At 41.8% G+C, this 20,839-nt stretch overlaps 1 protein-coding gene across 9 annotated transcripts in view; it reads right to left on the reverse strand.

The window, feature by feature from the left end:
* arhgap23 (Rho GTPase activating protein 23) overlaps nucleotides 1-20,839 on the reverse strand; it is a 279,609-nt gene that overhangs the window by 45,287 nt on the left and 213,483 nt on the right. For all 9 annotated transcript variants that reach the window (XM_033034901.1, XM_033034902.1, XM_033034905.1 and 6 more), the window contains 2 exons: nucleotides 18,198-19,974; nucleotides 1,364-1,528 (listed from right to left, as the gene is read on the reverse strand). In XM_033034901.1, the coding sequence (XP_032890792.1) occupies nucleotides 1,364-1,528; nucleotides 18,198-19,974 (1,942 nt within the window). The remainder of the gene's footprint in view (nucleotides 1-1,363; nucleotides 1,529-18,197; nucleotides 19,975-20,839) is intronic.

Raw genomic sequence — 20,839 nt, forward strand, 5'->3', positions numbered from 1 at the left:
AATGGACGAGACCCGAGGACAGAAAGGTCTGTGTAGGAATGGGAAGGAGAATTAAAATGTCCAGCAACCGGGAGATCAGGTAGGTTCAGGTGGGCTGAACGAAGGTGTTCCGCGAAACGATCGCCCAGTCTGCGTTTGGTCTCGCCAGTGTATAAGAGTCCACATCTTGAACAATGGATACAGTAGATGAAGTTGGAGGAGGTGCAAGTAAACCTCTACCTAACCTGAAAGGACTGTCGTGGTCCTTGGACAGAGACGAGGGAGGAGGTATAGCGACAGGTGTTGCATCTTCTGCGGTTGCAGGGGAAGGTACCTCGGGAGGGGAGTGGTTTGGGTGGGAAGGGATGAGTTAACCAAGGAGTTGCGGAGAGAACGGTCTCTGTGGAAGGCGGAAAGGGGTGGAGATGGGAAAATGTGGCTAGTGGTGGGATCCCGTTGGAGGTGGCGGAAATTTCGGAGGATTGTGTGTTGTATGCGACGGCTGATGGGGTGGAAGGTAAGGACTATGGGACTCTGTCTCTGTCGCGACTCGGGAGAAGGAGCAATAAGGTTTTATAAAGGAAGAACTTAAGAGCTTATGAAGTGCAAGATGCTTGCTGTACTCAGATCAGATAAACAGCTACTGTTGACATTTCAGATTGATGTTTCTCTGACCACAGATGCGATCTGACCAAATAAGTCCTCTGTGTTCATTTCAGACTTCTAGCATCTGTAGCATTTTGATCTTTTTTTGTTGGTCTACAAAACAATGTCAGCATTTCGAAGTATTCGTTGGTGATAAAATGCTTAAATAATTGATCATGAAACGCAGTAAAGTTCCACATAAAAAACATCTCCTCTCTAATATAATGTTTATTGGAAGAGTAGACATTGTACTGCATCAGTATTCACTTTCCCCATATACAAGATTTTAAAATGTTATCAGATTTTTCAACTGCCTTATTCTGAAACCAGTTGAGCAGAAGCAACATTGTTAATACTTTTCGTATGTCATTGTTAACGTTTTTGTAGCGGGACCATACAGATTACATCCTATGAATAAAATGGAAAACTTAAGCATTCTGACTTAAGGATGTACAATCTACAGGAATAGTTAGAGCATTTGAATACGTCAAGAAATCGAAAAGATCAATATTTAACATCACTAAAACACACCTTCACTTAACAAAAATTCTAGTTTTTACATTGGGGCAGCAATTAAGTATTATGTTTAACACACGCTCCAGGTTTTTTTTTTTTTTTTTAATGCATAGACACTTAAAATGTCCAATGCAACATGAAACCATTTGTCACTTTGCTTGGTCAGTATTTGTTCACAGTCTTTAGTTAAATACTGGCTCTATCAGAATAAATGTAAACTTACTGCAGTCCTGAGAGTAATGTCGAGGGTGAATGAGGTGGGGGAAGGTGAATGTTGGAGAAGCAGGACTTGTGATGATAGTTGGTGGTGAGGTCTGGACACTGGAAACAACAGCTGAGGCAGGGATGTGACCTGCCACTAGGTCAATACTTGGACTTGTTGGCTCATCTATAGAGGCAAAAGGGAGGGAAGGTAAGTAATAAATTCACCTTCAGTGTTCATGTAATAGTTTTACTTGCGCCAGTGCAATCAGGGGAACAAAACATTCATTATTCATAACTTCTATGCTTAAAAAGAGACTTGTATTGACTTTGCAGCGTCTAGATGTTCCAAAGTCAATATAATACAAATGGTTGCAATGCAGGCTAGCATGTTTAAAATCAACACAAATCAAATCATATTAAAAAATACCTTGTTAAAATCTGATCATATTCAATACAGAGCTATGGTTAAAACTGCAACCTGAATAATACAGGCACATTTTGCATTGTACAGGAGTTGATTTTCTAGAAAACCATCTCTGATGTGACTTTCTGTAATGCGAACCCCCTTTCCCCATTGAATCCCATGTTATTAGCAGAGATACATTCACAAGGGATGACTTTCCTTCATATTAAGCCATTTAATCAGGGATGACAAAGTGGCCCACCATTGTTACTTGACAGCTGAGGCCACTGTAAGATTCGGGAATGGATACGGATCTTGCGAAAGAAACAGCAAATATTGCCGGTCTTTAACTTTCGTTGCTCAATGCTGTGAAGTAATAAGATTTGGATGTGAGTCACCACGTTATTTGAATAGGTGTCGTGAACGTACTGCCCGGGGAGGTGGTGGAGGCAGACACTATCGTGGCTTTTAGGAGGTTTTCAGATAGGCACATTAATTTTCCAAAAAAAAATGAAGGGGTATGGATCATATGTAGAAGGAATTTGTTTAATTTAACATCATTGCTGGCACAAAGGACCTATTCCTGTGCTGTATTATTTATTCTATGTTCTATAACATGGAAGTACATCTCATAAGCATTATGAAGACTTATCTTGTAATAATAATAATAATACATTTTATTTATGGGCGCCTTTCAAGAGTCTTAAGGACACCTTACGAAAATTGAGCATGTAGAGGAAAAACATGCAAGGGGAATGAAATAAATAGTAGAGACATGACTAGTACACAAAGTAAAGACAGAATTCAATACAAAACACAGTATGAGGCAATTAATGCACAGATGAAAAGGGACGGGGACGTGGGGCTAAGGATAGGCAGAGGTGAAGAGATGGGTCTTGAGGCGGGACTGGAAGATGGTGAGGGACACGGAATTGCGGATCAGTTGGGGGAGGGAGTTCCAGAGCCTGGGAGCTGCCCTGGAGAAGGCTCTGTCCCCAAAACTGCGGAGGTTGGACTTGTGGATGGAGAGGAGACCGGCTGATGTGGATCTGAGGGACCGTGAGGGTTGGTAGGGGGAGAGGAGGTCAGTGAGATATGGGGGGACCAGATGGTGGAGGGCTTTGTAGGTGAGGACCAGGATTTTGTAGGTGATCCGGTGGGAGATGGGAAGCCAGTGAAGTTTTTTGAGGACTGGAGTGATGTGATGCCAGGATTTGGTGTGGGTGATGAGTCGGGCGGCTGCGTTCTGGACCAGTTGGAGTCGGTTGATGTAGGTGGAGCTGATGCCAAGGAGAAGTGAGTTGCAATAGTCCAGTCGGGAGGAGATGAAGGCATGGATGAGTCTTTCAGCAGCGGGCGGTGTGAGAGAGTGTCTGAGTTTGGCGATGTTGCGGAGATGAAAGAAGGAGGTTTTAATGACATGGCGGATGTGGGGCTCAAGGGAGAGGGTGGAATCAAAGATCTTGTAGGCAAAGTCAACACAATCCATGAAACATGTACGTACAATTGCACATTAAAATGATTGTGAACTTCATACAACTCAAGGTAAATGTCTGCTTTTCCATTACAGGTACATTTTCATAGAAATTGAATCATAGACCACACAAAAACAAGCCTCTTTCAATTAAATTTCTAAGCATTCCTTCATCTGATTACCATATTAAGTTGTTTCACGACTTTAAAAACCCAAATCTTCCAAAAACTATGTTCCAGAAAAAGAAAGATTTGTATTTATATAGCATTTTGAATGAACTCAAGAATTTCTGTTCAGTCTTGTTCAAACAGATGCCTGGCAATTACAATGAAGCGAGTATTAGATTAATGAATAGTCCCCCGAGGCTTCCATACATAATATTGTGTTTACAACGTAATAATATAGCTCTTAAAGTGTAGTCTCAACTTGCAAATGCATAAAAATCTACTAATGGGTCACTTAGGCGATTTTTCAGCGGACTGCCGACGACTGTCATGTTTCCGGCAGTCGCCTGATAAACCGGCAACTGGAACGGCGACTGTCAGAGTGGAACACACACAAACACATGGCTTCCTTCACCAGCTCGTTATGCAGGCGGGGAACAGGGCAGGCGGGGGGAGCGCTGTCTAAAAAATTCACACGGTGCAAAGCCAATGGGATATAGACACACACCGCGATGAACAGGATGGTTGGCGCTGTAATTAAGACGGCTAAAGCACAGTGTACGGTAAGTCCTTTAAAAGAGGGGGTAGGTGGAGGGAGGGGAGAGGAGGGAGAAAGAGTGGAGACAACATTTAAGAAGCCAGTGATACACGGCTGTGAAGCTCGGCGCTCATTAGCATTACCGATCGGTTATCCTTGGTTCTGAAAACTACTGCTTACCTTTTTTTCCCCCCAATGAGCCAAAGAAATTCACCAGTCAGCACCAGCTACAACCTACGAGAACCTCCAAGAACCTTCGACCTCCTGGCAACCCATTAGAACCTCCTAGCGACCCACCTACGGCACGTGAATTCTCGCTACTCTCAATGGCGGCTTCATTCTAGTTGCCACTAATTTTTCAAAATGTTGAAAAATTAGCGGCGACCATAATGAGGCCGCGACTAGTTCCCAGAATGCGGGAACTCCTCGCGACCATGAAGGCGACTCCCCGGCAACTACTTGCAAACATGTGGCGACTGCATAGTCTCCTGCAGTCGTCTAAAAAGTCGCCTAAGTGGGACAGGCCTATAAGGAATATTTAGTTGTACAAATGACGGACTGATTAAACCAACTATGCAGCGTGTTTGCGTAGCTCTTTAAGCTTGTGTTTGTGTTCCTTTGGAATAGAGTATGGAACTCCATAGACTAGGTCGTGACATCCACTTCAGAAGCTTGTGTGGCTATAAACCTATAGGAGGGTCTAGATCTCCGACAGAGCTCATGAGCTTGGTCTTCCTCCTTTCTGTTCTGTGTCCAAGAGTGGAATCCTGTCTGGGAAACTCAGTTTGCAACCTTCCTATTCACTTCCCTGGAATTCCACAAAAATTGACATCTTGGGAGACTTAAGTTGCAGCCTCAAATATATAGGGCATATAAAAAGCTCCAAGTAAATTTGTGATTATTTCACAGTAGGACATAGCAATTTAATTTGAAGCACCTCCTACTCTATATTTATAAGTGCTTCTCAAATAAGACCCACATCATGTGGTACACAATTAGACAGGTGGTAAAACAAGCAGAAAATATGGAATTGTGAAGACATTATGTCATCCAATTCTAATTCTAACACATAGTTAGAAAAGGCACATCTTCCTCTCGATTATTCTGGAGAAATTTATAGCAAAATTAGTTCAGAAAACCACATTTCCAGTAAGAAATTCTGATTAGTCCTAGGTTTTCCACCCCAGCAGACCACCTAATTTCAAGATCATGCTATCTTGGAATCTCAATGACTGAACATTGGTAAGCAAGCTGTCCTATCAAATATTGGGGATCTAGACACAAGGAATTGTTTACAACAAATGACACAGTAACTCAGTAATGCTGGAGGAACCAGTGTGGCATGCAGCATCGCTGGAGAACATGGATAGGTAACGTTTTGGGTTGGGACCCTTCTTCAGACTTATTTGGTATCTAGTATTTTCAATGTATTGTAACAGCAGCTATAAACATGAATGCTTGATGGGTGAATACTGAGAAAGAGTTAGCAGACATTAATAAGAAAGTGATGAAGGAGTGGATAAAACATGAAATCAAGAGGGGAAGAAGTGCATGGGAGAAATATCTCAGGCTACATTTGCATTTCTAAAGTGTCTGGAGTGACAAATTTGTATAATGAACATATTATTTGCAACAACAATGATTGATTGATTGAATGAATGAATGTGATGTGTTTTATCACAAGACTTAAATCAAATGAAACACAACATTTTTCAGCGACAATGAAGGCTAGTGTGTTCCACACAATTAATTCACAAAGTATTAATGATTGTATTTGCAAGAAATATCCCTGACAGAAACATAAACGTTTGCAGATAAGAGGCCGTGTACAGTGGTACCAAGCCCTGCTTTATTCATCTTGTGTGATATCACATCATGGCTGAGAGCATCAAGTACGGCTAAGGTTATGGGACCAAACAATAACCCAGTGGTAGCACTGAAAGTCTGCCCACCAGAACACAAAGAGCTTCTCGCCAACATACTCCAGTACAATTCCACTGCCATTGACGTCAACATAAAGCCCATAAGGGAAATGGGAAAAATAGTTCATTTTACAGGAGCAGATTAGTGATAAGGAAGGGAATTTCCTCCATTCTAACACTATTACTGTATCCTAGATATTAACCGACTCTTCTTCCTGACCCCTGGGCCACCGTAGGCTGCTCTTATGCTTTCATGGTTCTCTCTTCATCAGCTTATTGTGTAATCCTTTGAATGTTTCCGCATCCTCCACGTCTTATAGTTCCTCCGTCCTGCCTCCATTTATTTTACTTCTTTTTAAGGGAAGGAAACAGTTTAGGTCTTTTTGAATATCGAAATATGTTAAATATTTAGGTCTTTTTTTTTTTTTTAAACATCTCCAGAGAATAGGCCTAATCACTGCAGCAGTGCAGTATACAAGGGAAATAACCTAATTGCTTTAAACCTGCAGCCCTCATTCCATCCTTCAGTTATGGCTTCTGCACAAACCCAGTTCAAGCTCCTGTGAACATTACTCATTGTGACTTGCTCATTGAACCTCTTGACCTCACAGCTTCCCCATCAACGTCAGCAATTCTGAAACCTCCAGCCCACGATGACTCAAAAAGTGTTCAGGATGGCGTTGTGAAACGAGATCATACACCCACAAAAGAAGCACATCAGCTCACAGATTTCCCGAACAACTGCCCTGCAAGCCACCTCCTTCCCCATCTGTGGAAGAATTCAGGGTTTCCACATTGACTTCAATAGTTATCCCAGAACCCACAACACCACTGTGGACGCTTGTCATTCCTGAGGGTTCGCTGATGAAAGAGAAGTTGTTTCCCAATGCAATGTTAGCCCTCTGTACTCTCTTCCAGCTACTCGGTGTTTCTATTTTCCTTCAAGGAGTACTTTAAGGTCATCTAATATTATAGGTCCCATGAGAATGAAAAATAATATTAATGTTAAAAATAACCTTTAAACAGAAATTATGTATTAATGGATTATTTGAACAGCACATATAGAGTGGTAATGTCATTGTAATTTTTCTTTCAACATTACCTGCACTGTGCAGTTTACTTAGACATTCCCAGACTGCCTTCAGATGAAGTTGGCATGAGTCATTCAATGGGAAAATGTGAAGCAGACATGTAAATATTGGTTAATGGATGTGGTGAACATTACTCATATCAATGCCATCAGGACTAAACCTTCTTTGTGTTTTATACAGCTCAGGATTAATGATGATGATTGTAGAAGTGGTAACACGTAGCAGAACTATTAACTGTTAAGGCATATGAAAGTATATAAATCTCCCGGGCCTGATCAGATATATCCGAGGACACTGTGGGAAGCTACAGAAGAAATTGCAGGAGACCTGGCTAAGATGTCCAAATCATCATTATACACAGGTGAGGTGCCGGATGACTGGAGGGTGACTAATGTTGTGACTATATTTAAGAAAGGCTGCAAGGCAAAACCCTGGGAACTATAGACCAGAGAGCCTAACATCTATTGTAGGTAAGTTACTGGAAGAGATTCTGCAGGAGAAGACACCTATGCATTTGGATAGACAGGGGCTAATTTGGGATAGTCAGCATTGGTTTATATGTGGGAAATCGTGTCTTATGGATCTAATTGCACTTTTATGGGAGAAGTAATCCATAGTCCTCTAGTCCTGGCAACATCCTCGTAAATCTTTTCTTTACCCTTTCCAGCTTGACACCATATTTCCTATAACATGGTGTCCAGAACTGAACACAATACTCTAAATGTGGCCTCACCAATGTCTACACAACTGCAACATGACCTCCCAACTTCTATACTCAATACTCTGACTGATGAAAGTCAATATGCCAAATGCCTTTTGGACCACCCTATCTACCTGCGACTCCACTTTCAAGGAACCGTGCACCTGCACTACAAGATCCCTCTGCTCAACAACACTCCCCGAAGCCCTACCATTCACTGTGTAGGTCCTGCTTACGTTAAACTTCCTAAAATGCACAACCTCACATTTCACTGGATTAAATTCCATCAACCATTCCTCAGCCCTCCTGGTCAATCGATCAAGATCCTACTGCAATTTTTCACAACCATCTTCACTATCTGCAAAGCCACCCACTTTTGTATCATTAGCAAGATTTCGGCAAGGTATTCGATACAAATCCACATGGAAGGCTGCTCTGGAAGGTTAGATTGCATGGAATCCAAGGAGAGGTAGTAGACTGGACAGAGAATTGGCTTTATGGTAGGAAACAAAAGGTGACAGTGAGAATTTGTTTTTTGGACTGGAAGCTTGGGACTAATGGTGTGCTTCAGGGATTGGCGTTTATATCAACAATTTGGATGAGAATGTATACACGTGATGAGTAAGTTTGCAGATAACACTAAAGTGGGTGGTATGGTAGATAGCAAAGATGGTTATCAAAAATTACAGCCAAGTATTGATCAGCTGGGCAAATGGACTGATGGAATGGTTCACGGAACTTAATGCAGATAAGTGCGAGGTGTTCCATTTTGGGAAGTCAAACCAGGGCAGGATCTTTACAGTGAATGGTGGAGCCTGGGGAGCATTGTAGAGCAGAGGGATCTTGGAGTGCGGGTACGTAGTTCCTGGAAAGTGGCTCCACAGGTAGTCAAGTAGGCTTTCAGTGTATTGGCCTTCATCAGTCAGGGTACTGACTATAGATGTTGGAATGTTATAATACAGTTGTACAATATGCTGACAAGGCCGTATTTGGAGTATTATGTTCCATTTTGGTCACCCTGATATAGGAAGAATATTGGTGAGTTGGAGTGTAGAGATAATTTATAATGATGTTGTCAGGACTCGAGGGCCTGAGCTAGATGGAGGGGGTGGGTAAACTAGAACTTTATTCCTTGGAGCACAGCAGCCTGACGGATGATTTAATAGTATAAAAACATGAGAGGGACAGATACGGTGAATGGGCAGAGACCTACAACTACAACTACAACTACAATTCAATTTATTGTCATTTGGACCCCTTGAGGTCCAAACGAAATGCCGTTTCTGCAGCCATACATTACAAACAAATAGACCCAAGACACAACATATTTTACATAAACATCCATCACATTGCTGTGATGGAAGGCCAAAAAAACTTTTCTCTCCACTGCACTCTCCCCCCCCCGATGTCAGAGTCAAAGTCAAAGCCCCCGGCGGGCGATGGCGAATTGTCCCGTGGCCATTTAAGCCACGCCGGGTGATGCAAGGTCGCACACCGGGTCTTGATGTTAGAGCCCCCGGTGGGCGCTCGCAAACTCCCGCGGCCATTCCAAGCCGCGCGGGGCGGTGCTGTAAGGCCCCGCTCCAGGTGCTCTTCAACCCCGCAACTCGGGCGGGAGAAGTCGCCGCTGCGGAAGCCCCGAAAAGCGGTCTCCCTCCAGGGACCCGCGGGCTCCCGGCGCCGTCCGCCAAACCCGCAGTTGCAGCCTCCGAATCTCCGGGAGTCGAGTCGCAGCAGCGTCCACCACAGCTCCACCCGCTCTGGACTCGGCCAGCTCCGCGATGGTGAGGTGAGTAGTTGGCACCAGAGCCCCCGGTTTTCCTGTTGGAGGCCGCTCCTCGTTGCAGCCCCAACGACAACGGAGACCCGACAAAGAAAAGGTCGGGTCTCCCGTGCAGGGAGAGATTTAAAAGTTACCCCCAACCCCCCCACACATACCCCAACAAAAAATAACAAAAACTACATTAAAACATAGACATAAAATAATAAAAACGCAGACGGACTGCAGAGGCCGCTGCAGACGAGAGTCGCGCCGCCTACCGAAGACCTTTACCCAGAGTAGGGGAATTAAGAACCAAAGGACATAGTGCTAAGGTGAGAGGGTTGGCATGCGGAAATTGAGTCAAAGGGCCTGTTTCCGTGCTGTATGATTCAATGGCTCTATATTGCTCCTTCTCTACACCTGTTGTCTAATTTGTTGAACATATCCAGCATCTTCTGAAGATAGACACAAAATGCTGGAGTAACTCAGCAGGTCAGGCAGCACCTCTGGAGAAAAGGAGTAGGTGACGTTTTGGGTCAGAACCCTCTTAAGACCCGAAACGTTGCCTACTCCTTTTCGCCAGAGATGCTGCCAGAGATGGGTTTCCCAGAGATGGGTTACCCCAGCATTTTGTTTCTATCTTCGGTGTAAACCAGCATCTGCAGTTCCTTCCTCCAACATCTTCTGGTTTTATTTCCAATTTCTAGCAACTACAGTTTAACGTTTCTCAATTTAAATAAAAATCAATGTTGATAATACATGTTGATAATAAACGAGCTTGGCAATCATTACAAAAGACTAAATATATCATACCAGATTCAGATTCAGATTATTTAATGACCACACAGTCAAGCTGGTAGAATTCATGTTCAGTACAGGATGTTACACAATAGGCTGATTCCCGTCAAACATAACATAAAACACAACAACATACAGTATACAGTACATGCACGAGGTGGCTATGTGATGTTGTCATAGAGTGTTCAGAGTTCGAATTGCATGTGGGTAGAAACTGTTTTTAAATCGTGATGTTTTGGCAGGCAGTGAGCTGTAGCGCCTTCCTGACGGCAGCAGGTGGAAGATGTGGTGAGCTGGGTGGGAGGGATCAGAAATGATTTTCTTCACCCTTGACACGGACCGTTTGAGATTGAGTGATTCTATTGATGGGAGGGGAGTGCTGATGATTTTGGATACTTTGTTGACAATGCGCTGTAGTTTATTATGGGAGTGAGTGTCTAAACTGCTGTACCAAACTGTTATTGATGAAGTGAGCATGCTTTGGATGATGGCTGTGTAAAATCGGATTAGGAGATGTTTCCTCACTCTGAACTTCTTGAGCTGACGGAGAAAGAAAAGTATTTGGTTGGCTTTTTTATGATGGATGGCCAGGTTGACTGTGTCTTCTACTGACCTGTCGGCTCTATATGCGAATTGATGTGGGTCCATGTTGGAGGAAGTGCAGGTTTTGAGGTGAGCGAGAATAATGCGCTCAAATGACTTCATGGCCACAGATGTAAGGGCAATCGGTCTGTAGTCATTGAGGCAGGATGATGTGTTAGACTTGGGCACAGGAATGATGGTGGATTGTTTGAAGCACTGGGGCACTGAACATTGGCAGAGGGAGGAATTGAAGATGTTGGTGAACACAGGGGCCAGTTCTGCTGCACAGTGATGGAGCACTGCTGGGCTGATGTTGTCTGGGCCTGCAGATTTGTTTTTCTTCTGTCTCCTGAAGGTAGTCCTCACCTCGGCCTCCTGGATGTGGAATGGAGGGGGAGGAAGAGGAGAGGGGGACGATGGTGGAGGGACTGGAGACTGTTCAAACCTGCCATAGAAAGTGTTCAGTTTATCTGGGAGTTGATGATCATTATCAGGGATGGGGGTGGATTTCTTTTTGTAGTTGGTGTAGTTGGTGATTTCCTGAAGTTTTTTCCAGACAGTTCTAGTGTTGTTGGTTGAGATTTGTTGTTCTATTTTGGTGGCATAATTGTGTTTGGCTTTCCTTATTGTAGACCTTAATTTATATTTTGCAGCCATGTAGTCCTGCTTATTTCCAGATTTATATGCAGCATACTGGTATGATGTAGAATTCAAGTGAACAACACTAAATATGTTAAATTATAATAAAATAACCTAATTATAATAAACTTTTCAATTAAAAAAAAAAATCCAAAACAGAAAGATCATGTTATAGATCATTCAAAAGGAAGCAGACAGGATTGGATTGGCCTAGCTGCCAATGTGAGATTCTATCCAATAATATAATCTGATTCTATCAGTTCCTCAGTCAGTTGAAAGCTTTTAATTACTGTGTCTGCTGATCAGCTATTTTCATCAACAAAAATTCTACACTTCTGTGTCATTGTAAATATTTGATTAGTGTATAAATGTAAATAATTTGGTGTACATATAGCTGCTGGTGTACATATGGTGTACATATAGCTGCTAAATTTGTATAAGATAATTATAAGCAGTTGAATAAGGGGTGGGAATTAATAAGCTTTGGCTTCTTCCTGCTCCTTTTCGGACACATACGATTTCATTTATTTATAGATATTGTTTATGACACTTTATAAATATTCTTGTTTTGTTGTTTGTATGCTGTTTCACACTTGCTTTTTATTCTTTTATTCTGTTCGAAATAAAGAATTAAAATTAAAAAATAAAATAAAAATTGTGGTCATTTGGAAATATGCTTTAGCTGATAATTAATTACAAAGAAAAGCCACAATAATTATGTCTTGCACAAGTAGCTTTTGACAACTCAATACAAATGTGGACCAGCTTCAATTGGCATGAGGCACTTTGAAGGAAATCTCAATCAACATAAATCATTTCAAAATGCATGTGGGTGGACCACAGAGGAGATTAAATGGGAATCCGATCGCAAACGCACAATAAGTTTGTGTTACCTGGCCTAGCTCCAATATTCTACAGAAATCTATATTTGGATAAATGTGAGGTTATCCATTTTGGTGGCAAGAACAAGGCAGCAGATTATTATCTGAATGGCGTCAGATTAGGAAAAGGGGAAGTACAACGAGACCTGCGTGTCCTTGTACATCAGTCACTGAATGTAAGCATGCAGGTACAGCAGGCAGTGAAGAAAGCTAATGGCATGTTGGCCTTCATAATGAGAGGATTTGAGTATAGGAACAAAGAGGTCCTTCTGCAGTTGTACAGGGCCCTGGTGAGACTACACCTGGAGTATTGTGTGCAGTTTTGGTCTCTTCATTTGAGGAAGGACGTTCTTGCTATTGAGGGAGAGCAGCGTAGGTTTCTCGAGGTTAATTCCCGGGATGACAGGACGGTCATATGATGAAAGACTGGGATGGTATTCACTGGAATTTAGAAGGATGAGAGAGAATCTTATAGAAACATATAAATTCATTGGACCCGCTAGATGCAGAAAACATGTTCCCGATGTTGGGGGAGTCCAGAACCAGGGGGCACAGTTTAAGAATAAGGGGTAAGCCATTTAGAACTGTGATGAGAAAAACCTTTTTCCACCCAGAGTTGTGAATTTGTGGAATTCTCTGCCTCAGAAGGCAGTGGAGGCAGAATCACTGGATGCATTCAAAAGAGTTAGATAGAGCTCAGGGCTAGCAGAATCAAGGGATATGGGTAGAAGGCAGGAACGGGGTACTGATTGTGGATGATCATCCATGATCACATTGAATGGCGGTGCTGGCTCGAAGAGCCGAATGACCTACTCCTGCACCTATTTTCAATGTATTTAGAAACTTTGAGGATGGCCAGAAAAATTTTCAGTGCAATTAACAAAGCATGTCACAAATAGGTATACCCCTCTGGTCAAATCAATTCATAGGAGGTTGGGGATACTGAATTTTTGTTGTTGTCATTTTTAAAGTCACCAATTTTAAGGTGATAAAGACATTTGGGATACTTGCCTTTATTAGCCAAGGCACAGAATATAAAAAACAGGTTATGGCACCCATAAAACATTAGTTAGGCTGCAATTGATGTACCATGACAATTTTGGTCACTGTGCTATGGGAAGTATGTGCTTGCACTGAAGAGGCTGCAGAGGAGATTCACCAGATGTTGCCTGGAATGGAGCATCTAAGACAAATAGCATAATTGCACTATAGGACAACGTAGAGATAGTGCATTGATCAATATGTTGAAGCTTATGGTGAGATTTCCGGTAGCACAAACAACGGTAGCAAAGATCAGATGAACCATTTAAAAGACATTTAAACAGGTACGTGGATAGGAAAGATTTAAAGGGGTATGGGCCAAAAGCGGGCTGGTGGGACGAGTATAGATGGGGCATCTTGGTTGGAAATGGGCAAGTTGGGCTGAAGGGCCTGTTTCCATGCTGTATGGCTCAATGACTAATGACTGCTATAAATGCCATGCAATTTACTTTGCAGTTCCCTTGAAAAGGACATGCTAATCCTAAAGTTGAAAGGCATTATGCAAAATGACCAACTTCTGCGCTGTAAATATTACGCAACAGGGCTGGAGTTTGCATGATATAAACTACAGAATTATGCATTGATGCAATGAATCTATTTAGGTTTCTTTGTTATCCAGCATGAGAAGAATGGTGCAAACCACAAGGTCTGTGTGTCTTGTTCAAAACACTTCTATTCTAGTCTCACATAACACAGTGGAGTAGCTGGCAGAGCTGCTGCATCACAGCACCAAAGGCCCGGATTCGATCCTGACCTCGGATGCCATCTTGTGGGGTTTGCATGTTCTCCCCATGATCTCATGGGTTTCCGGGTGCTCCGGTTTCTGCTCACGTCCAAAACACGTGTGGGTTTGTCGATTAATTGGCCACCATAATTTGCCCAGAGCGTGTAGGGAGTGGATGAGAAAGTGGGAATAACAAGGTACTAGTGTGAAAGGGTGATCGATGGTCAGTGTGGACTCGGTGGGCTGAAGGGCCAGTTTCCGTGCAGTGTCTCTAAACAAAAGTTAAGAAAGATCTTGCACTTACAAAGTGCTTTTCAACCTGAAGACCAACATGTCCTTTACCTGGTTTGTTCTCATTCATGGTTTTTTTGTGAAAGAACTTCACCAGAATGCAAACAATGCAATTTGCATTGAAGATACTAATTCAGATTTTACATGCTACACTAGTCGTGACCTGCCATGTTGGAATTGTGCAATGTTCCACTGTGACTCATTGTTTTTCCGAAGTTACTCGAAAGGAAATACAAACTGCTTCATTTTGTGTTATCTTCACCATCTGAGAGATTAGGTTTCAGTGGATGTAGAAACATGGGAATTTAAACAACTCCAACTCAAGAGCTTCTGATTAAATTGAAGCAGTTTCTTAATAAACGGAAGAACTAGCATGTTGCAACAAGCATCAATCGTACAAAAAGAGGGGTTAGTAAAATATTTCATGAAACAAAGCATTACTTCAGAAAATAAATCAGCCAGTCAGCATGACACATAAGATTGTTTTAGACAATCTGGATTACATACGTCGACCGAACGTCAACGTCTGAGACTCAATTTAACTCTTAACAGTGGAATAAGAGATTTTACACTCTTATGTAGTAAAAATTCTTCAAGATATTTTTCTTCATGGATTCGTTTTCTAATCATATTTATCACTTTTTTCTTTTCTTTGCAGTCTTTTTATTTTCACTCTTGTTGAATTTATGTAAAATTTATGTTTCCGAGTGCTGACACAAAAAGCTGGAGTAACTCAGCGGGTCAGACAGCATCTCAGGAGAATAGGAATAGGTGATGTTTCGGGTCAAAACCCTTCTTCAGACTGAGAGTCAGGGGAAAGGGAAATGAGAGACGATAGACGAGACAAATGAATGCAAGATATGCAAAAAAGTATAGGGCCTGTCCCACGGTACGAGGTAATTCATGAGCTCTCCCGAGTTTTTAAAAAAATCACTCGTGGTAAGCACGTAGAATGTACGTAGCGGGTACATTGGAGCTCGGGACGTCTCTTAGCGGCTCGTAACGCTAATGGCAGGTACTCGGGAAACGCGGTAAGCTTGTGAAGATTTTTCAACATGTTGAAAAATGTCCACGAGAGCCCCGAGTACCTATGAGCAGCTATTACCGTAATTCTCCGAGTTCGAATCACGGGAAACTCGGGAGAACTCTTGAATTAAATCGTACAGTGGGACAGCCCCTTAACAGTGATAAATGTTTCCGAGTGTTGTCTGTGATGCAGCTGCAAACAAGATTTTCATTATATCTGTACATTTGACAATAAACTTGTCTTGACTTCCTCGAATAACAAATTGGTAATAAATCTTCTGTTTTGGTAGAACCTAGCTTTAAACAAATATATTATGTCTGTTCATATATCAGAAACTACTTCAGATTCTTTGGATTAATTTGCGAAGATATGGAAAGTTCTGTCTAATTATTTTCTCTTCTCTCTGCCCTCTACCCCCTCCACACACCCATTTCAAATTCTTTTCAATCTAATTATTCTATATGTATAGACATTTTCCCTCTAAAACATGAATTATTTTACTGTGCTGTCCACTTTTTTGACATTATACATCTGTTCAATGTCATGGATATTGCAATTTTACTGCTACTAACTTCTGGGAAAAAATTGTCTGTGGCTTTTGTTAAAAAGCATGTAGTGCACACTGGGAATTTCATCCTGCTGCTGATATTACCATAAATGGAAGTAATCCTAATGAGTGGTCACAGTCACCAAAAAAAATGTTTTTATGAGCTTCTGTAACAAGAGAGCACAGTTCTGTAATATAGTTCTGTAATAAGGGCCTCTAGTGTTGCCAATAACTCTGATACTGAGAATTGAATACAAAGAAAGATTGAAGACTTATGGAAAATGAAATTAAAAAGGAAATAACAAAGGAAAAAAGGGTGCCAGCAAAAACATTGCATGTAATATCAAAGAAATCATAAATATTCTAAAAATACTATCAGGAAGCAGGATCAGATAGGAAAGTGTGTTCTAGTAGAGAACAAACGCAGAAACGTGCAAGTTCAAAAATATGTATTTTGAGGGTGATGATATATACATCTATATTAAAAATATTAAATATAAAGACCAGAGATATTTCTTTAAAAAAGGACAATCTCTTGACCCTTGTAAAATATAAAATGAAAGCAGACAATGATGGAAATACTAGCAGGTCTGGCAATATCTCTGGAGAGAAAAACAGGGCTAACACCAAAGGTCAACGACCTATCACTGGAATAAAAGTAAAATCTATCCCAAACTTTTTAAAACATAATTGAAAATAAGAGAGAATCTGACTATAAGTTTCCAGAGATAGACACAAACTGCTGGAGTAACTCAGCGGGACAGGCAGCATCTCTGGAGAGAAGGAATGGGTAATGTTTCGGGTCGAGGCCCTTCTTCAGTCTGAGAGTCAGGGGAGAGGGTGTCTAGAGATATGGAGGGGTAAGGTTTAAAAGCAAAAGATCAAAACTTCGAGCAAAGCTAAGTTTGCAGTGCTCTTTGGCTTGGGAATGGTGCTGGAGGTCAGGAAGGTTGCTAATGTTTGAAAAAGGGGAAAGGGAATAAAGCAAGCAGCAAGAGGCAAGTCAAGTCAGTTATGGGCTATTTGTAAAGAAAAAAAATCCAAGGGACAAGCTACACATTTATCAAGGCCAATCAACATAGATTTGTGATGGAAAAGTCTAATTAATATAATTAATATTTTTAAGGTAGCAATAAGAGCTGCTGATGACGTTACGCATTGAATGTAGTATACATGGATTTTTAGCAAAGCTGTTAATTAAGTTCCATGTCGAAGAATGATCAAAACGTAAAGGTCCAAGGGATTGAAGGGTAAACAGCAAGTGGGATTAAAAATCTGGGCAGCACAAGAGACTTGAGATGCTGGAACTTCCTCACTTAATCTGCAGAATTTATGTTAGAATGAAACCAACCTGAGCATATTTCTACCTAGAAATTCAGTGGCCCCAGGTAAGGTAATTAAATTAAAAAAGGCACAAAGTGCTAGTTACTCATCATGTCAAGCAGCATATTTGGAGAACATAGATACAGTAGGTGATGTTTCAAGTCGGGACCATTCTTCAGACTGTATTGGTGGTGGAAGAAAGCTGGAAGAGAGCAGGAGTAGGACTAAGGCTGGCGAGTGATAGATGGATATGCAGGTGAGGGTGGGTTTTGCACAGAGGGGGAACAATGGTCTCACAAGGAGAGAGGAGGAGAACTTTTTCTCAAAGTGGGCATACCTCGAGGAGATATTGCGGTGGAGCAGTTGATGGTTTACAAAAAAAAGACACAAAAGTACGTCTTCTGTTTAAACCCAGCATCTGCAGTTCCTTGTATCACTCCAGCACTTTGTGTCTTTTTTTTGTAAATCAGCGTTTGTAGTTCCTTATAAAAACAAGATAAAAGACAATTAAATATATTTGATCAAGTTAAGGCATCAAGACATGGAGGCAAAGGACAGTCAGCTGTCAAGAGTGTGTTGGGATTATGATCATGTTGTGCACAAGAGTAGGGTGGCAATCAGCATGGGGGAAACATAGAAAATAGGTGCAGGAGTAGGCCATTCAGCCCTTCGAACGGCAACTTCGGAAGTTGGAGATAAATCGGGAAGCCCACCCGAACATAGTTACGTTTTTGAAGTCAGAGACAGAACTTTCTGAAAGAGGCTCCTTTAAGGCACAATAAAGCATGCCTCACATTTGCTGTAAACACCTGCTCCTGAACATGCACAAAATGTCCAATGGCACATTGCAATCTTCAAAATACTGACCCTACAATTTCTACATTTTCACAATTTCATAACATTTGTAGTTTTTTTTCATTTGTTTAGTTTTGACTGTTTTACATACCAATATATGGAATTGAGGCCAATGAGTCTGCAGGGGATTTTACAGCTGTCCCTTCAAGTTTTTCAGTTGCCTGTTCCAAAGATCCATTTTCAGACATGTCAGCCGGTGACAAGATGCCGGATGTTGGTTCTACCATATCCGTGCAAGTTGGGTACCGGAGAGGGGGTGGTACTCTTCGGCCAGTGGGAGGCTTTTGCCTCAAGAACGCTGCTTTGTTTGTTGGTGGCATTTCTTGTTCCTTGTGTACGAATTCCAGAGGGAGCTCACATTCGGGGAGTTGGGAAACTCCAGACTTTGCAACAGCAAAAGGTTGAATGTCCTGTTGAAACACTGCCTCCTTACCACAGTTCCTGTCTGTCTGTTTTGGGTATAATCCACCCTGCCGATCATGATTGGTCTGTCTTTGGTCTCGAACAACGGGCACATCAATTCTCCTGACTTGAAAGGATGCACAACGTTCAGCCTTGGACTCACTGACAGTCAAACCAGAAACAAACACCGGCCTATCTGAAAGGTGAGTTACGTTACTTTGAGAAACATTGGTAGTCTGTTGCCCTACATGTGCAATATCTGTTCTCTTTACCGAGTGAGAATGAGTAGCTGCATTTCTGCATTGCTGTTGAGGAGGAATAGATATTCTGGAGTTTGTGTTTTTATAATATGCACTGCTGCTGCTGGAGTTTGGGTGGGATGAATGCTTATGACCATGCATTGCAGGATCACCTGAAGGGTATCCCACTGGTCTATGCTGCCAAAACAAATGTTCTTGTCCACCAGACTTAGAAAAACCACCACTTGTTGTACCAGTCTTTGAATGAGTCCATAAAAATCTGTCCCCACCTGTTGTAAAGACATTGGGCGTTAAATTCTCCAATGATAGGTCATATTTTCCCAGATAATCCTCTGAACGAGTCCTGTAACTCCATTGTTCATTCATAGGTTCAAGCAAAGTATCTTGGGAAGCACTATGATGCCAATGTTTGTGTAATGAAGTCTCCTCAAGTCTGTCGTGAGAGTAACTCTTGGATTTCGGGGGCATAGCAGTATAACAACGATCTTCAGAGGAGCTTCGACGTGGCAACTGAGCAGATTGCCAACTGGGTGGGTTATATTGATGGCAGCTTGTTTTGGTGCTGCCAAGTCGCTCCCATGACCCCCGAATATCAGAATGAAAATAGTCATTTTCCCTATTGTTCACAGAACTGGTGTAAGTTCTCTGGCCCACATTAGTTTTAGGACCCGAGTAAACATTGTGGTTTGAGACTGATGAGAAAGGAACATGTTTAGAACGCCCCCTATATCTATCTTGCATAGCAGCTGAACCCGAACCATATTTATTGCTTATTGGACCCTGTACAACGGAATTTGAAGACGACGCAGTCATTTCTCTCATTAAAACTGATCTGGGCTTTATTCCATACTGCACCTCCACCACGTGATGCATGGGATTTGAATGACTTATTCCAATCTCAGCCAACAGATCTGATGATCGCGATCTACCCTGTCCTTCATTCCACACGCTGGCAGGCGGACTCGTTGTGGTACTAATATCCTGCGGTGATGACGGATCGGAATAGAATCCTCTGTCAGAACCCGAGCTGGCATTGTAATTCCTGTTGTCCACTAGCATTCCCCGTGAAGAATCTGTCAGTAAAGGCTCTTTCGTCTGGGTGGTGGCCAAATGTCGAGGGTAGCACACGGGTGGCGGCTCTGGTATGTGGTGTGCACTACCAGAATATGGATCATTACCTTTCAGGTAAGCATCCTGAGAATAGGCCTGCAAAATAAAAAAACAAACAGGATTATGCTTTAAAAAGTGATGATAATCCAATATTCTCCCTTGTACTATAAAATATTGTTTAGTAACTCTAAATAAATGGTTAGATTACTAGACACAATCAACGAAAACTTAATACTTAAATAACATGTTTATCAAACGATTAAGGTTATAAAATTGGAGAACCCAGTTTCACTGTATCTTCAACTATTCAGTTGGGGGGGGGGGGGGTCAAATCATTTAAGTATAGCCAGTTAAATATAACTCAAAGTTTAGCTTACAATACTTAATGAGAGGTTATTAGAAACAGCAACAGTAATGCTATTTTTAAAAAATCTATTGAAATTCTATATTTATCTTATCAGTTTCGTTAACATAGAAAATAGGTGGAGTAGGCCATTTGGCCCTTCGAGCCAGCATTGCCATTCAATATGACCATGGCTGTGTACCCCGTTCCTGCTTTCACCCTATATCTCTTGATTCCACTAGCCATAAGAGCTATATCTAACTCTCTCTGGAAAACATCCAGTGAATTGGCCTCCACTGCCTTCAGTGGCAGAGAATTCCACAGATTCACAACTCTCTGGGTGAAAACGTTTTTCCTCATCTAAGTTCTAAATGGCCGACCCCTTATTCTTAAACTGTGGCCCCTGGTTCTGGACTCCCCCAACATCGAGAACATTTTTCCTTCATCTAGCCCGTCCAATCCCTTAAGAATTTTATATGTTTCTAGAAGATCCTCATCCTTCTAAATTCCAGTGAAACTAAAATGTGATATTGACTAAGACAGAAGTATTCGTTCAGGAAGGCTTGTGTTATTGCTAAACCACTTATATTTTAATACATCAGACCTGCTGTTATTCTG

This window comes from Amblyraja radiata, chromosome 16 (assembly GCF_010909765.2).
Source record: "Amblyraja radiata isolate CabotCenter1 chromosome 16, sAmbRad1.1.pri, whole genome shotgun sequence".
Taxonomy (NCBI): Eukaryota; Metazoa; Chordata; class Chondrichthyes; order Rajiformes; family Rajidae; genus Amblyraja; species Amblyraja radiata.